This window comes from Nestor notabilis, unplaced genomic scaffold (assembly GCF_000696875.1).
Source record: "Nestor notabilis isolate BGI_N333 unplaced genomic scaffold, ASM69687v1 scaffold19657, whole genome shotgun sequence".
Taxonomy (NCBI): Eukaryota; Metazoa; Chordata; class Aves; order Psittaciformes; family Psittacidae; genus Nestor; species Nestor notabilis.
In genome coordinates this window covers 79,260-93,866 of record NW_009937139.1, presented here as the reverse complement: position 1 = coordinate 93,866, position 14,607 = coordinate 79,260, and the positions used below count along the sequence as shown (strand labels likewise).

General features: G+C 38.7%; 1 protein-coding gene across 1 annotated transcript in view; it reads right to left on the bottom strand.

The window, feature by feature from the left end:
* The window catches only part of ARHGAP21 (Rho GTPase activating protein 21), a 63,147-nt gene that overhangs the window by 13,651 nt on the left and 34,889 nt on the right, over positions 1-14,607 (bottom strand). Inside the window, 2 exon segments of the mRNA XM_010018685.1 lie at positions 1-49; positions 12,278-14,225. The exon segment at positions 1-49 is cut by the window's left edge and continues 1 nt beyond it. Of these exon segments, the coding sequence (XP_010016987.1) occupies positions 1-49; positions 12,278-14,225 (1,997 nt within the window).

Genomic DNA, 14,607 nt, shown 5'->3' with positions numbered 1-14,607 from the left:
GCAGGAATGTGTGCTATATCATGGTCAATACTAGGACTAGTCGGTTCATCTACAAAGGTAATATGTCATATATTAACATACTAAATGCATTAATCAAATGCTCAAACTACATAACTGTCTGAACTTCTCATTACTGGGATATCAAATATCGTAAACGCGAGCCTTTCAAACAAATATAAGGGTCCAATTAATTCACACTATTAAATGGACTCTTTTATTTTCTCCTAAAGAAAGAGAAGCCTGTTTCATTTTGCAGGGATATTAATTGTACATAGAGGTAAGAGTAAAGAAAATCATACCCGATTATAGATTCTGCCGTGAGTGAATAAAACAGGAATTATTTTCTAAACCACTGTAATATTATTTTCAAGTAGACTACTTTTGCTTATGTGTGTGAGACACACACGTAATACATCAGTAAGTCTAAACTCAAGAGACAGATAACCAATTTCTTACAATAAAATACGGTCAGACCACTGAAAACCATTTGGTTTAAATGAGCATTCAAATAATAAAGCCAAGTTACAAGCGAACAAAAAAAGCATTTTAAACAGCTATCTAGAATCCAAAGAATCAATCCCCCAACCCCCCCCCGTACACTGAAATAAAGCAGCAAGTATTCATATTGTTAAAAGATGGTACCACTACATACCAATTAGCTCTTCCACTAACTGTTCATACAAACGATTGCATGTTGTACATGCCCAGCATCTCACAGTCTCAACAGCCACAAGGGTCATCATGAAAGATTCCAAAAAGCTTTAAGTCTTTCTAGTATTTAACATGTTTCTTACAAGATGGAGGAAGCTGAAAGATGCATTTCCAATCACTCTGAGAAAAGAGCCGTAACATCTTCTAGAACACATTACTTGTGCTAGGAAAATAATTCTACTTCATGCTCCAGGAGAAGAGGGAATGGAGCAGGAGGATCAAGTCACGAGCAGGGGCTGAACTGCACTGCCATAATGAATATGAATGTATTCTAGGTGCTAAGAATTGTAATATGCAGAGCTACTGAAAAGCCTATTGAAATCAATGAACACTCACAGACAGAGGTTTATTCTTTGCTTTGCGCGAACACAACTGCGTGTGCTGCATTGTGCTTTTCCAGCAGTCACTAACAGTTCTGTTAAGGCAGCACTTGTACCCTGAAAATTCCGCAACATAAATTTCAAACAAGGCAGTAAACAAAGTACAGGAAGGTTTAGCAACAGCACCCCTCTAATTGTATGGAGTGAAAAATAAAATACTTTTTGAAGCTTTATGTTAAAAAAAAAACAAAAACCCATATCCCTAAAAAAGTGCAAACTATAAACATTAATAAAAGGGTAAGCAAAAGAACTCGCAGCAAACTTGTGATACTATCATTTAAAAGAAACTTATCCACAGTGATAAACTAGAAGCATTTACAGATCTATTCCTTACAGCAACCAGGAGACAGGAAAAAGTTATATTCCCGTTTCAAGACTACAACAGCTCACTGTCCTATTGCTTTTTTCATTTGCTCAGCTTTCTTGAGCAAACCCCGAGAAGCATGTTAACGCTGACTAAGGAATATAACCACTCACTGTACAATTAATTAGTTTATAACACGCAAACTGGAAGTGCTCAGCTCAAGGTTATTTATATTACAGACTTATCTCAACATGTCACAGTCTGTAACCCAAGTCACAAAAATGCTAGCACTTGAAAGAATCTGTGCAAGCTCTGAACACAACAGTGTTAGGCAACACTACACCATTTCCCACAACACTTAAATCCAAGAATTCAGCTGAGGAAAACAGTTTCTAAGTCCTTGAGAGCAACAATAATTATTCAAATTATTACTTCACAGTGAATCTAATCCCCAGAGGAATCGAAATTAAAGTGGTTTTAGAAATAGGCAAGCTTTAAAGAAACTGCAAATGACATTGGTACAGGAGGAAAATAACTGTTCAATCCCTAAAGAGGTTGAAGGTCAGCTGATGGCAAGCTTTTACATAACATGAAATGATTACAGAGCAAGACATGACATACTCTATATGAGTTACTGCCTACTAATTTAACACACTGGCAAACTCCACTGCTGCTGTCCAGCAAGAAACAAAACCGAAACAACTACATATATGCCTTCTATTTTGACTTTTTAGTGCTTGCAATATTTGTCTCCCTTTACAGTTTCCTTGATTAATATTTGCACCTCAAAACTCCTTGCACAGCATGTAAAAGGATGTGTTCAGTTCAATCAATGAAAATGACTGTGTCTGAAACATGGTGAAGTGTACAGAACAAACAAGACAGAGGAGAAGCCACACAAAATAACTGTCTTCCTGTTTATTATCTCACAGTTTACTGGTGTCCCTTTAAATATTTGTAACAAAAAGGTCAAAGACTCCAGGGCTACCTAAAGTTTTACTTTTCATTTGAGAAAAGGATACAAATACTATCTGTCATGCATTCTTGTCTATGAAGCAACCCAAGAAATCAGCCATCGGAAAACAAGCCAGCATGGTGACAGAGCATCTCTGGCAAAGTGGAAGATGCTGCCTGCCACCTGTGTGAACATAAGCATGCAACTGGTCAACAGCTGCAAGTAGTGATTGTCAGGAGAAGCCTTTTAATGCAAAAACACAGGGGTAAGACACTTGTAAACTTCTAATAAACAGGCAACACAGCTTCAACTACAGTTAACTTGTATGAACTGATTTGCTAGCTAAAAAGCAGGGAGAAATTCATGTACCAAAGTACATTTGTATTGTAGTGCAGCTGGAGATCAGGGACCTTCTAAAGAGAGGGAGCATCCATACACAACGTAAGTGATCTGGAAAAACACTGACTTTCTGACTCTGCAAAGAAACAAATTTACTCCAAATGGGCTCAGAGGCAGAACTAGAGATGTCAAAACTGAGGATTACACGGGTGAGAAAGCATGAAAAAGAAGATGTACTACCCCACTTCGTGGATGAAGAACTGAGGAAGTAGTAATGGTCAGTTTTCCAAAGATTCAAAGGAATGAAAAACCAAAAACCAAAACAAAACTGAAAGAAAAGCACAGATCTGTATCATACGCTACTATGCTCTACTATACAATTTTACAATGATTAATATAATATTTAATGTCTTTGTTTATACCTGAATCCTCCTAGGTAACACATGAAGGTTTGAAAATAACCTGGTCACTTGAACACGAAGAGGAGCACATTTTGAGAATGTAAAACATAATTTAAATTAATCACAGAATTACTGAGGTGGGAGCAAACCTCAGAAGGTCCCCTAGGCCAATGTCTTCCTCCTCCAAGCAAGGTTAGTGCTGAACTCAGACTACATTGCTCAGGGCTTTTCTCCAACAAGTGCCAAACAGAAGGAAATGATCTCTTCCCTCAGTCCCCTGGCTGTGCACTTATTGATGCAGACCAGTATGGTGTTAGCCTTCATCATCACCAAGGTGCCAGTATCACTGCAGGAGGTTAGCCTATTCCAGGAACAGGATTTAGCGTTTGTCCTTCAATTCCAAAAGGTTCCTATCAGACCGTCCCTCTAGGCTATGTCCTTCTGAATACACCTTTGGGCATGTTGGCTGTACCCCCTAGCTCAGTGATGTCTGCAAACTTGATGAGAGTATTTCATCTCCTGTCTAAGTCACCAATAAAGATATTAAAATAAGATGGACCTTGAAGAATGCCACTTGTAACCAGCCTCCAGGTAGAATATTAATCCTTAGCCATGACCCTTTATACCTGATTATCTAGTTTTCCTCTGTATCCACAGTACACGCACCTAGACTATGGCACAAGGATGGCATCGCAGAAAAGGCCAAAAACCTTGCTGAAGTCAAGGTTGGTGATCCTCTTGTGTTCTCCTCTCATTCACAGATCCAGTCATCTCATTACAAATGCAATCACATTGGTCAAGCACTATTTACCCTTGGTAAATCCATGCTAACTATTCCCAACCATCTTCTCCTTCATGTGCTCAGAAATAAGTTCCAAGAGAACCAACTGCATGATTTCCCTGAGGTCTAAGATAAGGCTGACTAACTGGATTGTTCTTCAAGATGGGTGCAAAATAAGTAATAAACACTATTTCTACAATGACACCAGCCAACTCTCTCAGCACCTTCGGATGCGTTTCACTGCGTTGGATGGGTATGTACAGGTTGAGCTGCACCGGAGCTGAACTGGTCTTAAGAGTCCCCTGTTTATTCAAGTTGGTTATGATTGTGCATTTGGTTCTGTGGATTATTTTTTTTTAAGGAAATGGTTTCATTAACTAAACACACACTTAAACCAGCTTTAAATTGCTTTTCATGTGAAGAATGCTGAGAAGGCAGGCTCCAGACACCCCCCTCCGTAACTACTCAACATACAATTTCCAAAGTGGCATACATTGAAGAGGGTAACTGTACTTTAATATCATTAACTTTCTGAAAACCATCCCCAATTCTTAGATTGGGTATGTGTTCAAAAATGCCTCTGTAGTACTTAATGCAATTTTGGTTACTCATAGATGTTGTGGAATTGTAACAGTGATTTTCTTCGTAGAAAGCTCAGCCTTCTGTGGAAGTCTACAGGAGGTAACTCATTCTGCTTTTGTCTCTAAAGCAAAGGGTTAAAGGAATAATTAAAAACATTATCTTCATTCAGTGGAGGCAGAGATGCAAAAGCTTCTATATACTGAGACGGTATCTACGTGACAGCCATTACAGTAAGTATTTTGACCATTGCCTCTCTATTTCTTCAACAGTTCTCTCAAAGAACAAGTTATGGATTTTGGAATGTAATTTAATAATGAGTCCTACATGGCAAATCATTTTCTTATGGCAGAAAAGGAGCCACGAAACTATCAAGCACTTACTAGAAGAATAATAAAAAAAAAAGTCTTTACTGGCAACAGGACATGCCAATGACATGAACGGGTCCTGCAGCAAGCCTGTCTTCAGAAGCACTCCCTTACTTCAAACCCTCTGGTCAACAACCATTTCACATGCTGCATCCTTGGCCTATGCAAGCACTCTGTAGTACATGATACCACAAAAGGCTCTGCACCACCACAACACACACTACCTTGCTAAAGTATTCTTCTTAAACACAGTATTTGAAAGCTTTAAAATCTTGTCCTATGTCTAATACCTCCTCTATGCCTCTCAGTCTAGGTTTGCTTTAGCTAGCTATAAGGCAGCATTTCCTATATAGCGCAGCCATGGGGACCACATCTCCCTTCCTTGACCTTGGCAGCTGGCAGGACACGAAGCATCAAGCAAAGGCTGCTGAAGCAAAGGCAGAGCAACAGAAACCAGAGGCTGCAAGGAAGAGGCAACATTGAGAGGAAGAAAGGAGTGACAGTAGATGGGATAACTGGAGGTATGAAGAGGATCTTCATCTACACACAGCTAAAAAAAGGTCTATCTCAAAGGTCCTCATCTAGAATAAACCTCAAAAAGAAGCCGAATTTAAGGTAAACAGACATATCAAAATAGACCATTTTTCTTAAAAGTCTGTCAGGAAGACAAATAAAACGACATGTATACAATTTCACCTATGCATAGTGAGGAGGACAGAAACAACCAATACAACAAAAGTTAACTGTTCAATCAAAAATAAACTACATGGAAGAAACCCTGCTATCATAGAAGACAGCATAAAGGACTAACAAATACCCTGCTGCAGCGACTTTGTTGCAGATCTTGAAGTACAAGCTGCTGCATCTTATAGCTCAACCTGCAAAGGTAAAAGCTCCAGTAACTAAAGACTTCCAAGGCTAAATCACACAATTTGGATAGAGGTTGCACTACTGCCTGGGTTCATCATGACTTGCTACCCTATTTTTCAACGAGAACCTTTCAAAGTTTTTTGTTTGTTTGCTTGTTAGTTTTTATGTACTGACAGAACTGATTGTCTTTACAAAGAACTTCTTCATATGTCTACTGTATGTAATTTCCTCATAGGGCCAAAAAAAAATAATGGAAACATGTCTGCATGCTGAGCACATTCGTTTCCGTAAGCCACAGAAACGCATGACTAGAACAAGCCTCCTGAATCATCAAATGCGGTCCTCTGCTAATGTGCTCATAAAAATCGTATGTTTAGTACACCGAGTTTCACACAAACAGAGAAAGGCTTTCCAAGGTTTCCAACAGTCTCTTCATGTGAGACTGTTCTGAAAACCTTATCTATGACTGGCTCTTGCTTATTGCAGTGTTAAACAAATGTATAACCATCTTTCTATGTGAAGTAATACAAAGCAACTCTAAAGTATTCTAAGTTCACAGTATTACCCTGCAACAGAAAAAATTACAATTCCCCGTACACTGGGCTTGTGGTTTTTTTTTTTTGTTTTTGTGAAGAACCCCATTAGCATGCCTTTATTACCTGTAATTATTAGTTTAAATTATAATGATATACTAAGGATTGATTTAGACTTTGAAAATACTACACATTAGCAAGCAAATCTGATGCTTCTACTCAATTAAAAGTCTTCTGGAAGTTCCAAATTATTGACTTCAAATTTTAAGTTTTAATTTAAAAAAAGTGTTTTTGAGTTCCCAAAACATTTAAATGGTATTTAAAATGCTAATTTGCAATTCTGTGTTTTGGCTGCTATACTTCAGAATACCACAATGATTTGAAAATTGTTCTTTGGGTAAGAAACCAAGCCTGGAGCAAGAATGATTTGGCAGGCCACATTGTTAAACCCTGGAAAAAAACCCAGAAGGCTGATGCTTATCTTAGAAACACTGATGACATGTTAAAAGCTGTGCCAATGCTATGGCTAAAATAATGGAAGCAATGGTCCCTCAAAAATGAACATCTGTCAGCTCTGATTTCTACTGCAGTTACATTTATGTTTTCACGGTTTGTAATAGCTAGGCAGTAGCTTGCAGGGAAAAAAAAAATTACATTTTCATATTCATCTTGACTGCTAACAGTTTTCACTAAAATTAAAATTTCCTTAAAACATGCCATATCAGCCATCTGTATTCAGTCACCATTTGCCCTTAAGGTATCCACACATTCTGGGCAGACAAGCCACAATCTCTGATGCAGAAGTTTGAGGTTTTGAATTTCTCTCTACCTGATGCTTACCTCTTCTCACAAGGAGAAAATGGAATGAGCACATTCTTTTTTTATTGCATGTGAGAAGCTTTTGGTTGTTCCCCTAACCTTTCTGTATTCCTACCATCATAACTCTCTCATAGTGTGTTGTGAAGTCTATCAGCTTCTAGTTTCAAGAATATAACTACATTCAGTATGTATGTATTCACACTGTCATCCTCTGTACCAGAGACTAAGCATCCTTCAGAGAGACACAAAAATCTAGAGGGAGTAGAGGAAAGGTATGTCACGTATTTCACTAAAAGAAAAGGCAGTAAACTCATTACACTTTCAAAAACAGTTCTAGGAATTATGCACATACTTACCATTTAAGGGTAGGTACTGGTAAGGTGAACCCTTCATACACCTCTACTTCCAGCATTAGAGAAGAAGAATGCCATCACATGTACAATAAAGATACCTGAAGAGCTTAACTACTTGTTGGCTGGTTTAGAATGTTTCACCTCCCGATTCCTTAGTTAATTTACTTAAAGTATTTGGTTAAGGAAAAAAAATTAAGCAGAATTCACTAGAAGCCAGCTAAATTTATCCTATTTGTTAATCAACAAGTACTCAAATACTTCTATTATTACAGAAGTTTATACAAAAATAGGCATGGAAACACACACAGAAAAGATTGGTTTTTAAACTACCCTGAAAGTCAGCTCCTAAAGCAAGATGAAAATCAGAATCTGCCTGATCACTAGCACAGAAATTGCTATGGTTGTTTGCCAGTGCTAAAGGTAGAAGCAGTAGAAAGATAAAACCATGAGTGGCATGGAAAGGCTGAATGGTCTGCTGGTCACTTTTACAACATTTGCATTACAAATTTGGGTTTTAAAAAGAAGCTTCCCCTCCTCCCCATGAAACAGGATGAATACCATGCGGTTAAACCCCTGGCAAATCTTTATTTAAATCAATACAGGGTATCGGATAGCAAGATTTTACTGTAGTAAGAAAGAGAATTGAGAAGTTTATGGAACACTTAAAAATCACATTTGTCTTAGGGATGCTGTAAAGTGCAAATGGTTGGAGAATAGAAACTACCAACATTAAGTATCATACATCCTTGTCCTGCTCTTACACCTTTCCTTAAGTATCAGTTTCAGCCAGAAAGAGGACACTCATCTAGATTTTTACAATACTTTGATGTTATCAAAGTCTGGTCAAATATTTTTACCTGGCTAATTTTCTCTCAGTTATTCACAAATTAACAGTGCAATGAAGTGACCTAAAATTTTTCTAGGGTAAGGATGTACTAGATATTTTCAAAAATGGGATCACGCTCTGAGAAGTCTTCATACTTGTCTGATGCTACTGCATGCTTAAAAGAAAAGCTCTAATAGGATGACTATAAACTTGCTTGATTAAAAAAAAAAAAATACTTCAAGAATATATTTATTTAAGGTCAAGTATGGTAACACATATTGACGTAAAATTAGTTTTTATATGACAACCCAAATTTGGCAAAGTTAGAACATTTACCCAGTAGTAATGGCCAAAGCACTACACTGCACTGTCAGATAGGCATACTGCAATCCAGTTAAGCGTTGAAGCAGTTTCTCCATTTCACTCATATGGATAGTTCATTCAACGAAATCTGGGAGCTGGATTATTCTTTTTTAAAAAATTGTTTTCTACTCTACAATAAATGGTGTAAGAAGGAAAAAGAAGAGTTTCAAGCTAGCTGCAAAGCTCTGACATGCACACTAACCATCCAAGAAATGTATTAAAATAACTATATTCTGAATCAACCTTTTCTCAACAGTTACTTAAATGTTAAGTAGCCCTCTAGTTTCCATCCCAGTGCAGGTTACCATATCCAAAATTACCCTGTAGGTCAGAAATTTATCAGTTGTTGTTCTCTAACACAGAAATTGTGTACAAGTCTGAAAGAAACATACATTAAACACAACTGCAAATATAGACACCGACAGAGATAATGGTATTTTTACTAGTCTAGAGAACAGGTGAGACTGTGCCAGGGTAAAAGGAATAAACTTTCATTAGGCTAACTGGTATAGTTTGAAACAATAGAGAGAACCTGAGACAGAGACAGGAGCTTTCCAAGCTAACTACAACACGCTGCATTTAGTAGCTACACGGGAAGCACTGAAGCCTGCAGTACCAGGGTATGGGTTTCTGTAAAACCATCAGGTTCCTCATCCCCCAAGAACATCTGCTTACCTGAAGAAGAGTTTGAGCACACAGTATCTTGCCTAATTTTTTCAAATAAATCAATTTCTCCTATAAAAAAATATTACACCTACCTACTGGGTTTGCTTTGAACAGATCTCCCATTCATGTAAGCAAGTACAAACAAAAATTTGATCTCTCTGCTTGAAACAGCCTTTTATGAAAGGATTAGTGTCCAAAAGCTGTTCTTCAGCAACCCACTGTAACCTCTACAGATTCCACCATAAGCAAGCTTGATGGAAACTCTGCTTGGATTTCTGTTTGTGGTACAGGGCACCAAGCTACTCACAAAGAGCTAAAGCCATCCTGATGTTGCGCTATTCTCAAGAGCAGGTTAGTCACAAAATACTGCTGCAGAAGCCAACTATTCCTGGCTGAATTTCTACCAAAATATAGTCTGGCCATATCTACAACTTTTAATGAGCAGAAAGTGATAACAAAAACAAATACACCACAAAGTATTTAAAAAGATAGTAATACGTAACCTTGGAAGATATTTATTCCCCCCAGATTTACACTTTTACGCTATTCCAAAGATCTAATGTACAAATAGCTTCAGGAAGTGCATTTATGAAATGAACCATATCTAATAAAACCTAATACTGCAAAACCCGACTATGTCGATGTAAACAATGGAAGCAGAAAGGTTGCCAACACCAAGGTATGTCTTAACTCACAGTTAACATCCTTCTCAATCATCAGACAGGAGGAAAACCAAACCAAAACACAAAACAGAAAAATCCAAGTTATTTACTTTCATAAGAGTTAAATAGCCTTTAACTGAATTTCAAAGTACATCTAGGGTTTTATCCGCCTGATTTAGTAAGCTTTTTAACAAATGAGGCTGTAATTAGGCATAATGATAGTGGAACAAGCAAAGTTGGAATCACACATATTAATTTTAACTTTGGAAGATGCCCACTCTTAATGACGTTTGATGCTCCTTCTTTTCAGAGAGGGTTATTTCATCTTCGAAGTGGTGGAGCTGTGATGGAAATTTCCCACAGCACTTGTACGAGCACAAGAACTTCTTGCTCGGAATTCAGCCACAAGCACTGTGTTAGGCAGACCATGACCATGCTCTAGCAGCATGACCTTTTAGTATTTCTAGAACATTCAGCAGGTTTCAGTCAAAGAGGCTATGGAGCTCATAAGAATTCACACAATCCCATATGGTGTTACACTCAGAGGCTGAAATTGTTTCTTCTGAACATTTCAGCTGCTACCAGAATGTAGTACAATTGCCATGCTTAAGACTTCTTTGAATTGTAATAATCACATTTCTCTAAAACTGGAAGCAAGCCACACAAGTAAGAGTTCATGGCCGATCTTTGTCAAAATCAAGATGGGAGACTGTAGAAAAGGTTGGGCTTGAATTCAACAATCTTGACCTGACTTTCACATGACATTTAAGTTGTATGAGATTAGAAAACTCACAGCAAGCACTTCTGATTGAGTACAAACATGGCACATACCTTAAATCGAACGTTCAACATTGCCTTTTGGCACTGTATTAAAAAACCCTATGCAAAGATCGGTTACATGCCTTAAAAACCTGTACTAATCCTTGAAGATCAACAGGGTCTAAAGAAGAATCCAAAATTTCACTGGATACTGATACATCCAGTATTAATAAAAAAAAAAAAAATCCATTCAACTCCCATTCCAAAAAGAAAACCCAATATAAAACCCATCTGCTAGCTAAGAAAACATTTCTGTTACATCTTAATAAAATTCTGTCAAAAACCCCAGATTCTATCTTTTGTATGATTTCCATTCTTCAATGCACACAAAGCTTCTTTGCTAATTCTGGATATTTACTTTAAAGTGCTAGCAGATGATACAGATAATTCTAAGGAGAAAAACATCACTGCTACATATCCACAATAGAAGACAATTGTGCTAAGACAATGTATCTGTAGCTCTCTTAACATGGAAAAAAAGAAAAAGAGAATTAAGAAGAGCTGGTTTTCACATACTCATGTTTTCACATACATGAGTCAGAGAATCAAAATTCAGTATTTTCTAAATACTACTTACACTAAATTCAAGAACACACAATCGGATAGAAATCAACCCCTGTGGAAAATGGACCACAGATACCTAGGCACCAAAGGATTAAACCAGCCACAACAAAAGAAAAGCCAACTCACAGAAAGGGCAAAGACAACATTAAGCATTCACTACTTGAGTAACACTGAAGTGCTCTGTCACTGAAACTCTCTTCAGCAGATGACTCCAGTTCTTCACATAACCAGAATTGGATTATTTTTCCCCTATTACTTATAGTCCTTCCTTGAGTTCCTCTGCTTCTAGATTATCTCACAAATGCTCAGCCCCCTTCCTGTAAGCTTCCTGCAATTCCAGCCCTGTACCACAGCCCACCAGCAAATTTTCATGCCTTCTCACATTCTGCTTCCACAAAACCTTCAATTCATACCCACATTGGCATCTTTACTTGCAAATTTGCTTCGTTTTATTGCTATCCTTTCACCTGAAACAGATTTCCTGTATATCACATCTGTCTCAGAAAGCTGTCACCCTACCCATTCAGCTGACACTTTTTTTACGAATTACCCTTCTACAAATTCACATCTATATTCTCTTTTTTACTGGGTTCTAAATACATTTTATACCAAAGAAATAAAAATATTTTTAAAGGTGCTGCAAATGCTAGCTGTCCATATACATAATATCAGAGCGTTACATGGAGTGTTAACCAGACACAGTTATATAATGCAGTCTTCTCCAGGGAGTTAAGGAAAGCTCTGGAAGAGTATCTTTTTTACCCTGATCACCCAGGACTCCAGACAATGCAGAACATTTTTTTTTTCCTCCACTGAAGAGTGTTTTTAGTTTTACCAACACAGTATTACTCTACAGGAAAAAACAGCCTCCATGCCCCTCGACCTCAGGGTTTACAGGAACAGCAGTCAGCCACCTGGCATTGCGCTCTCCATCATCTTTAGCAGAGAAAAGCATTTTATGTACACTTGAATAGTTGAACTCACCAATAAATGGAATAGAAGCCAACGAGTCACCAGGTGGGCTGGAACCTGATGCTTTCCTTTCTTCTATTCTTTTTATGTGGACTTCTCTCCGAGCATCATTAGGTAACCAACAAGTAGTGTCCGAGGCTGCCTCTTGGTCATTTACAGCAAGAATGTAGGACTGATGTCTCAAAGGCTGCGGAGTCTGGTGGCCAGAAGGTGATTTGTCCCGCATGACCACTGTGTCTTTGTCATTTTCCTGAACATCCGTTTTCAGAGTTTCAGGCTCATGGACATCTTCCCTTTCGAAATCATGAATCTTTTGTCTCACGGAACCATCTATGTTGTCAGAGGTAGTTGAACTCTCACTTGGCTGAACAAGTTTGGCGGAAGCTGGAGACAGAGACAAGGGCTGGATGGTTTTGCCAGTTTCTGTTTTGTGAGCTGGGGCACCTTCTGTTCGGATCCTTGACTGTTGATTTAACAAACCACTCTGATGCAAGTGATTTACTGTTCTTTGGTCTTTGCTGGCAATAGCATCCAAGCCCTGGTTAAGGGGAAATGATGGTTTTGCTGCATAGGGAGCAGAGTTCTTCAAAGAGCTACTTTTAGAACTTCTGGCTGGTGTGAGAGACAATCTCTCTTGTGAAACAGTTGTAGATTTTGAAACTCCCCCAGGAGTTTGCAAATCTCGAGAAGGCGGTAGCATTTTTGTATCTGGTGCAACTTTCTGAAAATGAGAACCAGGCAGAGAAGCTCTACTACCTGTTCTCCTGTTGTCTGAAATATAAGCACTAGGAGCCGTAGGAAAATTCTGACCTCGAAGGGACATATGAAATGCATGTTGTCTAGATCTCTCATAAATACCTCGCCGATCATCTTGTTCAGTAAACCCTGTCCACTTGTAAGTCTTTCTCCTATCACCATTCGTATCTGCAATCAGATTCTCAGAATGGAAATTTTCTAGCACTTCACTCTGTTTGCTGAGATAATCCCATGACCGAGCCCTGTGGTTCCTAGAATTAACTGAAGGTGAAGTTAGAGTATCTTGCGAAGCACTTCGTGGCCACTCTTTCATCAACACAGGATCTTCAAGTCTCTCCTGGGATACACTTCTCTGTCGGATCTGAACAGACTGTGGAACCCTGTCGTGAGAGGTGCTCCTGCGCCGTACCTGAGAAGCAGTGCGATTTGGCACCACTTGATTATAATCAGTTGTATTCTGAGAAGCTGCTCTTAAGCTATCCAACCTCTCCTGTATTGTTCGGGAGCCATACATGTGCATGCGCCTATTATCAATGTACTCTTTGTAAGTTTTGTAGGTCTTCCAGTCTATATGCTGGTGGGAGGTTGGAGAACTGTAATGGTTAGTAGAGACAGAGGGCGAATCTGTGACTTGAGCAGGAGGTCTAGTGCTTGGGATTGCTTCTGGACATACTACATAGTTTGAAGCTTTACTTAGTGCTCCAGTTGGATCAACTGGCCTTGTTATTGGAGTCTGGGGAAGTACGATGGCAGTGGACACTGAAGAAGGTGGTGATGTTGTCCGTGCTTTTAGACTGGTTTGATCTTTCAAGCCATATCTTACTTCCTCTGTCCTGTGTGAGGGACCAGCATGATTATTTCTACAAGATGGCAAATCTACAGCCTTCTCAGAAGGCACAATAACAGTCCTTACGGTTTCATTGCAAACACACACGGCTGTATTTGATTTTGCAATGTCTGTTGGTGATGGAGGCACTTGTATTTCCATTCTGTAAGCCCTCTCTGGCTGTGTCACTGCCCGTACTGCTCTACTGACTTGTTGTTTCCCTAGCGAGAAGTCAGAAGATAGCTTGTCACCAGCTTGTGCCATCCCAGAAGGTGTGGATGTCAGGCGTGGATAACATATTGGCGGTGGTTCAGGTATGTTGTGGGCATTACCACTGTAGGCTTCGTTGCCTTTCAGGTAGGCATCTTGGGAATAAGCCTGTGGAGAGAAGATTAAGTGAGTATTCAGTAGTGAGGGAAACGGAAAAGCTCTCCATTTGCACCATAAAGCTTCAAGAGAGGGAACACAAGCACAGAATTCACACCACCTGTAATTTTAGACGAAATGTTAGTTAAAAAGATAAAAGTAGCTTCCCATCCCCTTAGAGAGCAGAAATGGAACAAGCAAAATCGTTACACACCCCCCCCCCACCCCCCCAATAAATAAATAAATAAATAAATTGAAGACAATTCTAGGCAATACTGCAGGTATGGTACTGAAGCAAGTTTACCAAAATCCATGAGTGCAGAACACAGTATTTTTCTCTCCTTTAATTTTGCTTTGTATAATGATGCTTCAAACATTTTTCCCCATTTAAGCT